This window comes from Myotis brandtii, unplaced genomic scaffold (genome assembly GCF_000412655.1).
Source record: "Myotis brandtii unplaced genomic scaffold, ASM41265v1 scaffold456, whole genome shotgun sequence".
Lineage (NCBI taxonomy): Eukaryota > Metazoa > Chordata > Mammalia > Chiroptera > Vespertilionidae > Myotis > Myotis brandtii.
In genome coordinates this window covers 5,592,167-5,607,893 of record NW_005367431.1, presented here as the reverse complement: position 1 = coordinate 5,607,893, position 15,727 = coordinate 5,592,167, and the positions used below count along the sequence as shown (strand labels likewise).

At 52.7% G+C, this 15,727-nt stretch overlaps 1 protein-coding gene across 1 annotated transcript in view; it reads right to left on the bottom strand.

The window, feature by feature from the left end:
- Positions 1 to 253: 253 nt before the first annotated feature.
- E2F2 (E2F transcription factor 2) overlaps positions 254 to 15,727 on the bottom strand; it is a gene marked incomplete at its 5' end in the record, with an annotated part of 17,061 nt that continues 1,587 nt past the window's right edge. Inside the window, 6 exons of the mRNA XM_005875219.2 lie at positions 254 to 1,533; positions 3,719 to 3,911; positions 5,994 to 6,108; positions 7,542 to 7,700; positions 8,527 to 8,746; positions 10,923 to 11,028. Coding sequence (XP_005875281.2) covers positions 1,280 to 1,533; positions 3,719 to 3,911; positions 5,994 to 6,108; positions 7,542 to 7,700; positions 8,527 to 8,746; positions 10,923 to 11,028 — 1,047 coding nt within the window. The remainder of the gene's footprint in view (positions 1,534 to 3,718; positions 3,912 to 5,993; positions 6,109 to 7,541; positions 7,701 to 8,526; positions 8,747 to 10,922; positions 11,029 to 15,727) is intronic.

Here is a 15,727-nt window from a genome sequence, read left to right as displayed (position 1 = left end):
TGCCTCCCTCCAGAAGGCACAGCCTTGGTTCAGCCCAGGTGGGGTGGGGCGACAGGGTAAGGGATAAAGACCTCAGAACCCCAGGTCTAAAGAGGTAACACAAGCCCATCTCCCCATTAGCTGCTAAGTCTGGTTGCAATGAAGACCCCCCCCCGCCCTCTACCACCCCTTCTGCATTCCTGTGACAAAAGGAGCCACCATGCCATCCAGCCCTGGTCACCTCTGTCCCTGGGGGTCTGTGTGAGAGCTGGGGGAAGGGGGATCCTTAAAGAATCACCCCTTCAACAAACAAAGAAAAAACAACAACAAAAAAACAAAATCCTTCCAGGGAAGGGAGAGGGACACCTGCAGCTAGAGGGGTGTGTGCTGGCGGTTCCCTGTCTTCATCTCACCCTTCTCCTCCACATGCGGCCTCTGCCTCCCGGTCCTCCGTGTAACACAGTCCCAGCGAGAGGCCCAACGGAGGAGGGGCCTGCAGCAGCCACTGCGCTGCCCCCACATCCTGTCCCTCTTCCTCAGGAGCACCCTGCTGTCTCCCTCGAGGATCACTTTTACATTCTAAGGCAGGGAAATAGGGAATCCACAGGGAGGGAGGCTCCTGAACTGGCTATTCCGGTTTCCTCGGGAGCTCCAGTGCCACCTGTGCTGGGACGGCTCCCTGGAACCATCTAAAATTAGGAACTGAAGTGCAGTGATGTCCAGAAGTCTGGACAGGTGCTCAGGGGCCCCACCCCCATGCGGCGGGGCGGCCAGGGAGCTGGCCTGCGTCCCTGGGAGCCCAGGTGCCCGGGCACAGCAGACAGTGCTGGCCTGTCTGAGGTCTTACTGGAACCAGAAAGATGTCCCTGCTAAAACCCAGGGAAGACACACAAACAAAACTCAACCTGAAATAAATACAAAGGCAGTAAGTGCTCTGCGATACACTGAGGGTCCGAATTACCCCTCAGAAGGCAGTGGCAGGGTCTTTCCCTGGACCTGGTCACCTCATCTGTGGCCCCTTCACATTAGAGGTCAGAGGTCAGAAGACTGAACGGGCCTTCCCAGGCCCAGCTTCCACTAAGAAGAACAGGACCCCAACCCCGATACGATCCTCACCCGTACCCTCCACAAACCCCCCGGCAGCTTCAGCGGGCAGGACGCGGGGGCAGGAAGGAGAGGAGACCCCCGTGCCCTAAGGGTAGCATCTGTGTCCAAGGTCCCCGTGCAGGCAGAGGGCCTGTCAGTCTGCCTGTGAGGAGGTAGAGACAGTGGCGGAGCAGCTGGGGGCAGGCAGGGTCACTCAGTTAATCAGCAGGTCCCCAAAGTCATAGGAGTCGAAGAGGTCGCTGATGCCCTCACCCCCATCCAGGCCCCATAGGTAGTCATCTTGGTCCAAGGGCGGAGAGAAGCTGATGAGAGGGGAGCTGTCGGTCAGGAACTGGTCCTCGGTCTGCTGCAGAAGGGGCTGCGGCAGCTCCAGCATGCTGTCCGTGGCCTCCAGAGGGACAAGGGACGGTGGCGGCAGCAGGACCTGCTGGGAAGTCAGCGATGGCGCTGGAGACAAATAGACAAGGGTTATGACTGGCCCTCGGGCCCAGAAGCCTCTGGTCAGACCTCAGAGCGCAAGAACAGCCCTCCGGTTCTCCGGATGACTGTGTACGCTTCTCTTCTCTCCCACCCTGCCCCACGCCTCGTGGCCCAGGGACACCCTCCCTTTCCCAGCACCAGCTCCAGCACCTGCCCTCCTTCTCCGCACTATCCCCTCTCCTCGCACACACACTCCACAGGTGTACACCGCCCAGAAAGTTCCTCCTGCTCCTTCAGCAGGGATAACACTGAGATGCCACGGGGCCAATGTGGAGAGGGACAGCCACGGCCCTGGCCCTGGCCCAGAGCTGGCTTCTGGGCGGGCCCCACCACCCACTGCTCCTTTCGGGCCTCAGGCTGGTAATCTGTACAACTGAGCTGAAAACCTTGCCCTTGCTTATGTCGGAGGGTCCCCCACCTCTGCCCAAGGTCTCAGAGGACAACTGAAGTGAAAGTAGTTTTAACTTTGGACAGCTGTGCACTTGTTGACAGTGGAGTGAGAAGGCAGACGAGGCAGGAGGGAGCACAGGGTGGGGCACAGGTCTGGAGTTGGAGATAGGCACTGGGAGGTGCCCGGAGGGACAGATGGCTGGTGCAGGGAGAAGCCCTGGTCCCCGGGCCAGGCCAGGACTCAGGAGAGATCACTAGAGTAGAGCTGGGAGTCTGGGCTATTGCCCAAGTTCTACCACCAACGTGCTGTGTGACCTTAGGGAAGTCACTGGCCCTCTCTGGGCTTCAGTTTTACTTGTATGTAAAATGAAGGGTTGCGTTAGATCAGGGGTCAGCAAGCTTCTGAAAGGGCTGGTAGTATGTTAGGCTTTGCAGGACACTTACGGTCTCTGTCACAGTTACTTTCTTTTCCCCCTACAACTCTCTAACAATAGGAAAACCATTCTTAGCTCACAAACCATGTAAAAACAGGCTACATTTGACCTGCAGGCAATAGTTTGTCAATCCTTGAGTTAAATAAAGAAACGGAATCCAATCTATGTTCTGTAGATCGTCCCAAACACACCTCTTCTATCAGACTGGTTCTCGCTCTGCATTTGTTTAAACACCAGGGTTCTACTTAAGGAAATTTTGCTGCTAAGAACACAGAAAGTGGAACATTGGCCTACAAGGCCTCGAAGAATCCTGCCAGTCTGACCCGATGCCTGATCCCAGTAAAGGGAAAAACCCTTCTAATGGCAGGGCCTTCACAGGTTCCCATTTCTACTCCTTCCGGACTCCCACCCTCCCTGGCCCGCAGGGGCCTCTCCTACCTCTTTACTCCCTGGCAGCTGCCTCCTACTACTTCCTGCCAAGTGTAGCCAGCTGTTCGCTGTTCCGTCCACATCCCAGCCAGGGCTGAGCCAGGATCCCCTGCTCTGATTTGTTCTGTGCCGTGTGGAGACAGCACTGGGCTAGGAATGTGGAGGCTAAGGTTCAAAGACACAGCTCTGTTGTCTCCCAGCTGGGAGACCCGGGGCAAGTCACAACTCCTCTCTGCCTCAGCTTATTATCTCTAAACTGGGAATAATAAAACCTACCTCAAGAATTGCTGCGAGGATAATGTAAGAATGGGTGTATCTGGTACAGTCGTGGTTCAATAAACCTTAGTTATTCTCACCCAAGAACGTGTTGAGCCTTCCTCATAAAACCTATAGTTTCCATTTACTGTGGGCTCATTGAGTGCCGGGGCTTTGCTGTTAGTAGCTGTCACAGAAGCAGCAGTACTAGTGGCAGTGGCAGTAACAATGATAATAACAGCCAGCTTTTATTGCTAGGCACAGCTCTAAGTGCTTTAGATATATTAACTCGTTTAATTTTCACGACGACCTATGAAGTAGATACTATTAATTACTAAGCCCAACTTACAGATGAGGAGATTGAGGCAAAGAGGGGTCAAATAACTTGTCCAAGGTCACATAGCTGGTAAGTGGAGGAGCTGGGATTCAAATCCAAGCCCCTCTGCCCTGAAGCAGGCTCAGCCTGCCAATGAGACAGGGAAAGCACACGTGCTTTAGAGTGTAGAGTGCATGCACACACGTGCGGGAGGACTATACCCCGGCCGCTGGGTGGCAGGTCGATACCCAACAAATGTTGATGTGGAAGAGGAAACGGAGGCCAGCTGCACTCCCCACCTTCTGTTCCTCTGGACAGAGGGCCCTACCTGGGGATGCCGTGGGTTCCAGGATCCCAGGGTTGGTGCTGCTGCAGGGCTGGGCAGAGTCAGGAGTGGGGCTGAGGGTGGACGTGGAGGGGACAGGCTCTTTGGCAGGGCTGTCTGGTTCCTGCATCTCCTCCGGGCACAAGTAGACTTCGATGGGCCCCTGCGTGCTCTTCAGATATATCTGCAGGTTTTCCTGGAAGAGGAAGAGAAGCCAGGTCATGGCTCTGGGAAGCTGCACACTTACTCATGGGTCAGCATATATATGGATGGACACATGTGAGCAAGCTCAACTCCTGAGCTGGGCCCTGAGGCCTGTGGTCAACATCTGCTGCTTCTGCCTGCCTGGCCTCCAGGCCTCTCCTTTTAGGGAGAAAGCCTGGATTTTCCTTTGGGAAATCACTCTCCCTCCCCTCTCGTCATGTAGGGAGCGGGAGGCAGCACCCTGCCCCAGCTCCAATGGGCGAGCCTGGGATGCAGGATGAGAAAGGCAAAGTGACGGTGACTGTGCAGGATGGCACGTGACTCAGGCCAGTCCACCCAGCATCAGGCCCAGGACCCGGAAATGGAAGCTCCCTTCGCACTGGGCTTGCTGAGCTGGTATCATGAACACGATCTCTGTTGCAAGGGGAGAGCCCACCTGGGAACTGAGTCGGCACAGAGAATGGCACAGTGAGAGGAGGAGCACGAGGTGAACTTGGAGTCATAATGTGAGCCCCTGGGTCCAGCCTTGCCTGCAATCCACACTCCCCCTGGATCTGTCACTGACCTCCCCTCTCCTCTCGCACGGAAGCCAGTTGGACTTGTCTTTCTGTTCCCCGTAACCATGAGTCCTGATACTTGGCTTTCCCACCACATACCGGCAGCCTAAGCCACAGCTGACTACACACCCGCCATTCCTGCAGTACCCTCCTTCCCCTACTCCACCCAGCAAACATCCTGCTCGATAACACTGAGATAAGTTTGACAGGTGATTACTAAACCTAGTGTGGTGATCACCTTGTAAGGTATACCACTGTCGAGGCATTATATTGTACACCTGAAACTAACACAATATTGTGTACAACTACATGTAAGTAAGTAAATAGGACAGTTTAAAAACAAAATCCTTTCAAAATATTTTTTTGTTGAAATATTAATTAATGTTTATGGCATGTAACATATTTAAAATAGTTTTTCTTGAAATATTAATGTTTAAAAAAAAATCCTATTCATTCTTTAGGACCCAGTTTAACTGTCACCACCGATGGGTGCATCCTCCAACTCTCCTTTCTCCCGGCCCGCAAAGCACATCTTCCATCTATAAATCACAGCATCCCTGCTTGCTTGGGTCTTGTCCCCTCTAGGTTCTGAGCTCCGCTGAGACGGTGGGCAGGGCCTTATTTATCTTAAAGTTCTTCCATTAAACAAATTACTTCTTGAGCCTTTACCAGGCTCTGAGTTGGACGTTTCTCACTCCTTATATAGCTCAGAAATAACCCACATGAGAGGAACGTACTTTTGGGGAGTTTACACTCTAATGGACGAAGCAGAACACAGTCATGTAAACACCAAGATATTGGTTATGAAGTCTGGGGGTGATCAAGGAAGGCTTCCTGGTGGAAGTGATGCTCCAGTTGAGACGTGTAGGATCAATAGCAGTAAACCAGGCAGAGAGAGGGAAGAGGATCTCAGCGGGAGGGAACAGCATGTGTGAAGGTCCTGCACTGGGGACGAGCTTAGCGTGGTGGGGAAACTGCAGGCAGGTGGGTGGCTGAAGCAAAGACAGCGAAGAGGAGCAGCATGCGAGAGGAGGTTGGCAGAGTCAGAGCAGAGAGGGCCTCCTGGGGAGTGTCAAGAATTTTGGTCCTGCCCCTGGCTCAGTTGGTTGAGCATCATCGGTGCACTGAGAGGTCACTGGTTCGATTTCGGTCAGGGCACATGGGGGCATGCAGGAGGCAGCAGATCATTGTTTCTCTCTCTCTCATTGATGTTTCTCTCTCTCTTCCTTTCCCTTCCTTTCCCTCTAAAAACAATTCTTAAAAAAATAATGATTTTGGTCTTTAATCCAGGGTCTTTTAAAGCAGAGAGAAACCAGAAACAGAGGTTTTTCTCAGGCCAGAATCTGTTGCCCTTTCCAGCTTCTGTCATTACTGTCCCAGTTCAGAGACCACCAATCCTGCCGTGGGTACCGGCATGGACTGGGGTAGCTTGGGGCTGAGCAGTGCCTGGGACAGAGACTGCAGAGCTTCCCGGCACCCTCCTAACCCTGCTCGCCACCAAATACTTCCCCTCTCACCTCATTCCTGTCGGGCACTTCCAGTCTTGTCTGTGGAGGGGCCTTGACAGCGATCACTGTCTGCTCCTTAAAGGTGCCGATAGCACGGATGTCCTGGTAAGTCACATAGGCCAGTGTAGGGGGCAGGAGAGTCAAGGAAGTCAAAATTCACACCCCAGCCCGCCAGGCAGGGATCCAATCCACTTCTCCTAAGCCTCTGAACATTTTTTTCTCACTCCTTTTATAATCCCAGAAATAACCCCAAACTGTAACCTGTTCTTTTAATATCATAAGTTACCTTGGATCCCTTTAGAAAGCAAACGAGGATATAAATCATTTTTTTTAAATGCTGCCTTTTATCAGGTTTTACATAACAGGCTTCATCTCTCAAACTAGAGAACGCAGGAAGATATGTCTTTTTTTCCCTTTTATAATCCTGTCTTTATTGCACTTGCCGATTTTCAGTAAGGAAGATGTTCTTATTTATTTAAAATTTTCACAATGCCTAGCATCTGTCCAAAAATACAAAGCCATATCCAAAAACCAATTAGATGGCAAAGTCCATACTCTGTGACCTCATCATTTCAAATCTAGGAATCTGACCTAGGGAAATAAGTTTAAAAAAAATAGGACAATGTTCTATATACAAAGGCATTCATCATTTTGTTGCTTCATAGGAGCAGAAATCTAGAATAGATCTAAATGTCGATTTTAGGCCTTATCAACAAACCAGAGTGTAATCTGAGTAGGATATTCTCAAACAAACTATTTTAAATATGAGGTTAAACCACATGAGATTGCTGTTTTTGTAGATAAAAAATGGTTCAATATCAACAATTTCATGTGTATCTACCACATAGGAAGGATTTGTAACTCATAAAAACTGTCTATGGTAGTATACTAAGGGGAGAAAAGCAGGATATAAAGTGTTATGCACAGCAGTCACACACTATCCTATATAATAAAAGGCTAATATGCAAATCTCCCGACAGTCGGAACTACCAGTTGCTATGACGTGCACTGACCATCAGGGGCAGATGCTCAACGCAGGAGCTGCTCCCTGGTGGTCAGTGCTCCCACAGGGGGAGCGCCGCTCAGCCAGAAGCCGGGCTCATGGCTGGCGAGTGCTACGGCAGTGGCGGGAGCCTCTCCCACCTCCGTGGCAGTGCTAAGGATGTCCGACTGATGGCTTAGGCCCGCTCTCCATCGCCCAAGGGCTCCCGGACTGAGAAAGGGTGCAGGCCAGCCTGAGGGACACCGCCCCCAAGTGCATGAATTTCATGCACCGGGCCTCTAGTATTTAAATAATACACAATCTGTGTATGCTTAAAGAACAAATGTTATGGTGGCTGTTATTTCTTTCCTCCATTTTGCAGATTTAAAGAAATGTACTTGTCTTACTTGTACTATGAGAAAATAACTTCAACAGAGTCAAGAAGAAAAGCCACCCAGAAAGGAAAAAGCAGATATGCCAGACCCCAGGGGAGGTATTGTATCAACTCTGGATAGATATGAGAGCATGCAACAGGCCCAGCTCCCTGACAACCTTCTCCCAACCAAAGAGGATATTTCTTGTTGGCCTTGTCCTCGGTCAGGTGCTTGAAGTTCAGAGAGCAGCTCTGGATGAGCTGGTCCAAGGCCTGCTCCATACTCATCAGCTCCTTCAGCTCCTGTCCCAGCTGCTGCTGCTTCCCAGGCCGGGTGGGGTCTTCAAGTGCTCCCTTGCCCCTGGGAACAGAGCAGCCCCCCAGTGTCAGTGTTAGTGCACAACCAGGGACCCCAATCTGAGTACTGCTGCGCAGAGCTGCAGATGTGCAGATGGTGTAGATCCCCAGGATAAGGCCATTCTCATGGTCTACAAGGGTGCTCCTGGGTTGTGCAAATCAGCAGTGCTGTCTAGCTCCCAGGGAGCTGCTAGGAACTGAACCTTGAGGTTTGAGGGTTGGGCTAGGGAAAAGTAACAAGTCAGGGCATTACCTCACTTGTGGAGGGCTTTCAACTCTGTCCACCCTTGCCCCAGCCTCCCCCATATGGCAGGGAGCTAGAATGACCTCAGTCCTGACCCCCCTGCCTGGGTTCTCTTAGGGTTCATGCCAGGGGCTGCAGGTCTGCTCTTCAAGACCTTGTAGCAGTGAGGAGAGGAGCCTGGAGTTCTCATCTCTCTGAGCTGGAAGGAGTCTGGGTTATTAACTCTCAGGTCCCTGGGGACTTTCCTAAACGAGAAGAGGGAAATCTTGGGATCCCTGACTCAAGAGAATGCAGTCCTCCGAGGCCTTTACACATCCTAGAAAGCATTCTCCACCCTATGCCTGCCGCACTCCTAATATTGCTCCAGCATATACACCTGTTCTTCCACTCTGCTCTTAGATACACTGGCTCCGCCCCCAACGTATAAGCCTATTGGATATTGCTCTTGGTCCACCCCTGCCGCTTGTGCCCATTGGATGCTGCTCTCAGCCCCACCCCTGACATTCACACCCACTGGATATTGCTCCTGGCTCTGCCCCCAGCACGTGCAGTCATTGGTGCCACCAGCCCCAGCCCAGGCACTCACACCCACTGGATGTTGTTCTTGGCCTTCTTGCGGATCAGCTGGATGCCCTCCAGCACGTTGGTGATGTCATAGATGCGCCGCTTCTGCACATCCAGCACCTCAGCAGCCCAGTTCAAGTCCAGGACCCCATCCTTGGACTCACTCAGGAGGTAAATGAACTTCTTGGTGAGCAGCCCCAGCGATGTGTCGTACCGAGTCTTCTCCCCGGGGGACTTGGGTGCTAAGGAGGAAAGGGGCCCAGTCATTGCTCAGAGAGGGCCTGCCTGGGGCGCCTCCTCCAGTGACCGGACCCATTCAGTACCACCCTTCACATGAGCACCCACTTTCCACTGTGAGGCAGGGGGTCATTCACTACCATTGTCCAAACTGGAAGCCTGATACCTCCGGAGGGAAAGTGATTTGCTCAAGGTCTCACAGTTAAGGGCAGTGTCAAGGCTAGAAACCAAGTGTCCTAATACCTGGTTCAGAGGACCTTTCCACCACAGCTTAGGCAGCTATATCACCACCACCACCACCAAATGTTTACTGTGTGTAGATCACTGTTCAAAGCAATTTCCACAGACAACAAATTTAATCCTTACAACACCCTATAAATTTGGTGTATAACCATCCCCATTTTATAGATGAGAATACTGAGGCACAGACAGGTTAAGTCACTTGCTCAGCTCACTCGGCTAGAAAGTGGCAAAGCTGGGATATAAATCCAGGCAGCCTGGCTCCAAGTCTTCCTTCTTAACCATTACTCTATCCTGCCAGTTATGTCATGAATTTGGAATTAGGGTAGGGAGGGAATGACCAGCTCAGACTTGAGAACATTCTTAGAGGCTTGCCTTTTCTTTCTATGTGCAGCCCAGTGGTTATCTGAGAGGAATCAGTCCTACAATATCGAATGGGGCAGGTTCATGAAAAGGTCCCTTTCTTAATGAAGCTGATGTCACAAGACACCACATCTCAGCTGCAACATCTTAAACCACAAGAGAACTTTTGCAATAAAGTGACTTGCAAGTCATATAGCAAGTGGATGTCCAAACTAGTTCAGGAAACGGAGTTTTAGAGAGTCTCAGATTCCTCTAGAACAGTGGTTCTCAACCTTCCTAATGCCGCAACCCTTTAATACAGTTCCTCATGTTGTGGTGACCCCCAACCATAAAATTATTTTCGTTGCTACTTCATAACTGTAATTTTGCTACTATTATGAATCGTCATGTAAATATCTGATATGCAGGATGTATTTTCATTGTTACAAACTGAACATAATTAAAGCTAGTGATTAATCACAAAAACAATATGTGTTTTCCGATGGTCTTAGGCGACCCCTGTGAAAGGGTCGTTCGATCCCCAAAGGGGTCTCGACCCACAGGTTGAGAACCGCTGCTCTAGAAGGAGACTTTAGAATCCCTTAACATATAGATGACAAGTGTTTGGCACACAGGCTGCTTTTTCAACCGATGCACGTAGGATCCTTTGAGAAAGAGCTCTGGGCACGACTACCAATCAATTGGGAAGGAAACCTTCTTACTATTCCTGCTCTAGCTGTACCTCCTTTTACAGATGAGCCAACCGTAAGGTTTCACAGAACAGGAGTCACCGGTCAGGTCAGGGCACAGCCCTGCCAGGACCCCCAAATTCCTGACCTCATGCTTCCCACCCAGTCACATGCCTTCTTCATGAGGTTTCTGTCCCCCAAATTAGTGTTCTCTCTACCACAGGTGCGGAAACTCCCACGCTAACAGAACGCTGACTGCAAATATCGAGGCGGGAAACCTCCTCTGGATCTCCGCCTGAGGTGGCCGGGGTGGGGTTAATCCTGGTGCGGAAACTCCCACGCTAACAGAACGCTGACTGCAGATATCGAGGCGGGAAACCTCTCCTCTGGATCTCTGCCTGAGGTGGCCGGGGTGGGGTTAATCCGAGCTTCACTCCCCTTTGCCCCCCTTAGTTAGCGCTCTGTCTGCAGGTGGGACGAAGACCCTGCTCCTCCCTGAGCTGGATTCTCTCTTTTAGAAAAAGTCAGATTGAATGAAATAAAAACAAAAACGGTAAGTTCCCAAACAAATCGCTGGTCGCCATGTTTAGAACCAAGAGCAGTGTACAGTGTGAGAGAAGCAGGACAAGACGAGGTGGGCGTCCGGACTCCACGTACCAGCAGTGTGACCTTGGGCAAGACACTCCAGCTCTGAGTCTCAAGTTGTTTGATCAGTAAAAGAGGGGGGATCCTACCTACCTGGCAGGACCCAGTGAGAGAACACACAGGAAACCGTTGTCTGCACCAGGAAGTGTGCTACAAATATTCCTCCTGATGATTTGGGCAGGGCTGCTGCCCTCTGCCCCTGCCCCTGCCCACCCCACCCCTGTCTCCTGAGCCTGCCCCCAGATGCCCCATCAGCACAACTTACTTTTAGGGCTGGGGAGGCCATCCACTCTAATGAGCTTCCCCTTGGGAGTCTGGAATTCCAGGACCGCAGGCCTCCCGATGCCCTCCAGGTCCAGCTTCCTTTTGGCCTTGGAGAGAGATGGGAGGGAGAGGCAGAGTTTGAGAATCATTCCTCCTCAGTCTTTTCCCAACCTGGGGGCCAAAGCACTGAGGCCACCAGCAGCCACTTCCTGCCTCAGTTTACCACCAATCCTGCTGAAACATCACTGTACTTGGTAAGGAAATATCAATGACCTTAAAAGTGACCTTTCAAGGGAAGGACGTCCTATTTTCTGAGAGGCACACAACACTCCCATCCTCCGAGGCCCAAGGCACGTGAGACCCTACCAAAGCCAGTCTGGCCAAGGGCTCAGAGTTCCTTAATAACAGGCCACAAGGTCACTTCCACATCTGCCCCTTCCCCCACGCACAGAGGATGATGCAGGAAGGAGTGGGTGGGGCCTAAACCACATCAGACTGGGGAGAGCACCCCCCCTCTGCAGAAGCAGCTGGTGCAGCCACAGTGGGTGCCCATCACAGCCCCACAGCTGGCCCTTATCAGGGTGGGGCTGGGCATCCACCCAGGCCCAGGGGACTTCCTGGATCAGTGCCACACCCCAGGGAGGTGCCCGCATTGGGAAGCAGTGCAAACATCCCCCACCCCATGTTTGGGTTCCAGCTCAAGGGCCCAGGGCCTCCTGAATAGACTCCATTTGCCATTCTTTCTTTGTGGAGAGGGGCAGCCAATGAATCCTTCCCCTGTGTCTTAAGGGCAAGCAGCTGAGGTCCCCTGCTCCCCCTCCCTGTTCCTGCCAAGCTTGGGAAACACCTGCTGGGGAAATCAAACCACAGACCCATCTGCTCCTCTACACCCCATTGCCACCCGGCCCCATTAGGCCCAGAAGCTGAACTGGCCCGGAAGGGGCCTCTCTCCTGGTTAGGGTTGGGCAGGGGCAGGGCTAGGGCACTGGGGCACTGGGACACGGGGGTCAGAGACCTGGGCTTGCATCTCCCAGCTCCTTCACAGGGGAGCTGTGTGGCGTGGAGAAATGCTCCACACCTGGGACCTGTTTCCTCCTTCGTAAAATGGGGCAGAAAGCGTGCTCAGCCTGTGGCTCTGCGCACAGTGGATGTTCGGGAAATGCAGTGCCTTCTCCCAAACCCAATCTCAGCCTCTCCACACACACTTCTGGGGGTCGCTGAGCCCGTTTTCTCCCTCTCCCCGCCCCCAGTCACCCTTACCCTGGTTGGAGCAGAGAGGCCTATTTTAACCTTTGGTGGTGGGGTCATGCTCGGCAGGGTGGAGACTTCTAACCGCTGCTGAGCACAGCTGGGCTGACAGGTGTGGGAGGCGATGACAGTTCTAGCTCTAAGCTCCCCTCAGGGTTCCCCCCCTCCCCCGCCTGCTCCAGGAAGTCTTCTTGGATTGGTTTGAGGAGCATTGCTCCTCGGTTTCTCTCCTCCACACCTACCTAGACCTGGACATAATCCAAATGCCTCCCTGCTCATTCCCCTTTAAGTCTCTCTGGAATATTCCTTTTCTAACCTCCCAGCTAGTGACATCCTAGTCATTCCCCTTTAAGTCTCTCTGGAATATTCCTTTTCTTACCTCCCAGCTAGTGACATCCTAGATTCTAGGGAAGGTGACCTTCTCTGGCCCCATCTTGCCTCTAGTGCCCCCGCATTCCTCACCTCACTCAATCTTCCCAACACCACTAATCCTCATCTTACGGCTGAAGTAACTGAGACTTGGTGAGCTCCAAGGGCTTTTGTCAATCCAGATAAAAGTTATTGATCCCAGAATCCTTCATCCATTCCTCAAAAGGAAGGCCAAGGGCAGGGAGAAGGGAAGCCAGGCTGAGTTCTCCCTGAGGCAGAGGTAGGGCAAGCCAGAATCTCCCCCACCCCGACCACCTCCCCTACCGGACAGGGGCCAGCCCTGCTGAGTCCCAGAACATACCAGGAAGAACCCCACTACCTGCAGGTGGGAAGGAGGGAGGACCTTGAACAGAGTACCTTGCTGGCCTATCACGTGCTCATCAGTCCTGCAACATCAGTATTGGCAATCTCTCTTGGAAGAGAAGTGGAGACTCAGAGAGGTTAAGCCATGTGCCCAAGGTCACACAGCCAAAGGGCAGAGCCAGAGCTTGAACCCAGGTCTGTCTGATTCCAAAGCCATGCACCAGGCTGCCTCCGCTCCATCCCACACACATTCCCTCAGAATCTGCTGGAATTTGGGCCAAGGCCTGCCTATCACTTCTACACACACACACACACACACACACACACACAAGTCCTCTCCCTTCTCTCACCCTTATCCTGTACTCTCAGAGTCCCTAAGCAGCAAAGTGTCCCTCACCCGAGGACATGTCACCGTTATGCATTGTCCAGGGCAAGGTCAGCCATGGGTGGGCCTGAGCCTGCAGAACACACGTGGCAGAGGACAAGCCCAGAAGGATGAGGACCAAGGAGAGGCTGAGCACAAGCCTTGGAGTCAGATGCACCTGGGTCCCCATCTAGCCCTCCCACCCTGCTTCTTAGCTGGCCAAGTCAGTTGACTTCTTGAGTCCCACCTGTAAAATGGAGCTAAGCTGCTCAACCTCTGCTCAGGATTCTGTGAGACAGCGCAGCAAAGCGCTTTGCTCACGCAGGGGAGGTGCTATCACTACAGCGCCAGGAGCAGCAGAGGGGGAAAGTTCAGAGGTAAGCTGAAAAGACAGGGACATGCCAAGAGCAAAAGTCTGGAACCACGCCCAGCGGCCAGCTTGGCTCCAACCTGGACCCTCGTGGGCAGCCCTTTGGGCTGTTTCTTAAAGGCCTAGTTAAGGTTAGAGGCCACCCAGCCAATCCCAAGGCAGAGGACCAGGCTCCTTTCTCAGGCCAGAGCCCGCTAGACACAACCAGCAAGGCGAGGAGGAGCAGAGGCGAAGCGACCTGCCCAAGGTCACACAGGGAGGAGAGCCAGGCCTCTCCTCAGCCCCAAGCCCTAAGTTAGCCGCTGGGGGTAGGAGCAAGTGTAAGGCCTTGCTTGAGAGCCTCACTTCCAGATCCCAGCTTGGGACTCTCTGAGCCGACATTTATTTCCTCCTCCGACCCGTCTTGTAGGGTTGTTCGTTAAAATGTTCCTTTTCTTTCATGGTTCTCAGAGGAAATTTGGAAAATATCGAGAAATTAAAGGGAAAGGAGAACAGTGCAGAACCCCACCCTCTTCCCAGGTTCCCTCGGGGCTGAAAGGCGATGATGCAGTGTGCTTGGCTGGAGTAGGGACGCAACAGACAAACGCACTAGACAGTGAGCGCAGAGTCCTGGGCTCTGGCCTTCATCCTGCCATTGAACGTGGTTGCCACCTCTGGGCAGTGCCTGAGGTTCCCTTTAAACAGCAGCTCACTGACAAATCCTGCTCACCCTGCACTTTGCAGCCTGGCCACAAAGCAAGCGGCCACACCCAGGGTTGGGTTTGGAGCTGCTCCAGGTCACACCCTGGTGAAATGAGTAAGCAGGGGGCCAAGGCCTGCCCACAGGGCTGTGGGCACTAGGCATCTGAGGACTGACAGGAGAGGGGGTGCTGGGCCTGGTCAGCCTTTAGGGTGGTCGGATGCAAGGAGGCTCTCCCACCTCCTGGCTTGTCACTTGGACAGGCGACTTCGCGTCTCCGCTCAGTTTCCTCATCGGTAAGAGGCCTCATCCCAGGCATCTTGACCAAGATAACGAATGTGACGAGCAGTGCCTGGCACACAGCAGGCTTTCAGTGAAAGAGAGCCCTTCTGGCTGTGATTACGGAGCCCCTCTGGGAGGGAGGTACAAACAGATGCACTCAGGCTCCTCTGGGAGGGAAGCAGTTCAAAACCACAGCTGTTACCGAAACTCCGCCTGGGTGCCTGTACGCAGCTGGCCAGAGGAGACCGGCCAGCCACTAGGCCCCTTCCTGGGGAAAGCAGTCTTCCGAGAAGGCGGAGGATCACCTGCCCGTGGGTCACACACATCCCCGGATGGCCTTGGACAGGAGCCTCAATTTCCTCCTGTGACAGGGAGCTACTAGTGCCATCTACTTCACAGGGTTCAAATCTGGTTTAGGCTGTAAAATGCTGAACACAAGATAGACACCCAGCCCTAGTTATCCTTGGCTGCTTGGCCTGTAAAATGCAAATAGCTCTCCTTCCTCCTCGTTGGACATGGCAGGCAGGAAGGGACTCTGGGAAGATGAAGGCCTTGAAAATGGGCAAAGCATGATTCCAGTAGCAGAGAACTGGGGCCCTGCCTGCATCCAGCAATGGCGAGGGTTAGGATGGCCTTGGACAGGAGCCTCAATTTCCTCCTGTGACAGGGAGCTACTAGTGCCATCTACTTCACAGGGTTCAAATCTGGTTTAGGCTGTAAAATGCTGAACACAAGATAGACACCCAGCCCTAGTTATCCTTGGCTGCTTGGCCTGTAAAATGCAAATAGCTCTCCTTCCTCCTCGTTGGACATGGCAGGCAGGAAGCGACTCTGGGAAGATGAAGGCCTTGAAAACGGGCAAAGCATGATTCCAGTAGCAGAGAATTGGGGCCCTGCCTGCATCCAGCAATGGCGAGGGTTCTGTGCCTGCTGACTGGCACAGGTCTGACCAGATGCCTCTAGGGCAGTGGTTCTCAACCTTCTGGCCCTTTAACTACAGTCCCTCATGTTGTGACCCAACCATAAAATATTTTCGTTGCTACTTCATAACTGTAATGTTGCTACTGTTATGAATCGTCATGTAAATATCTGATATGCAGGATGGTCTTAGGCGACCCCTGTGAAAGGGTC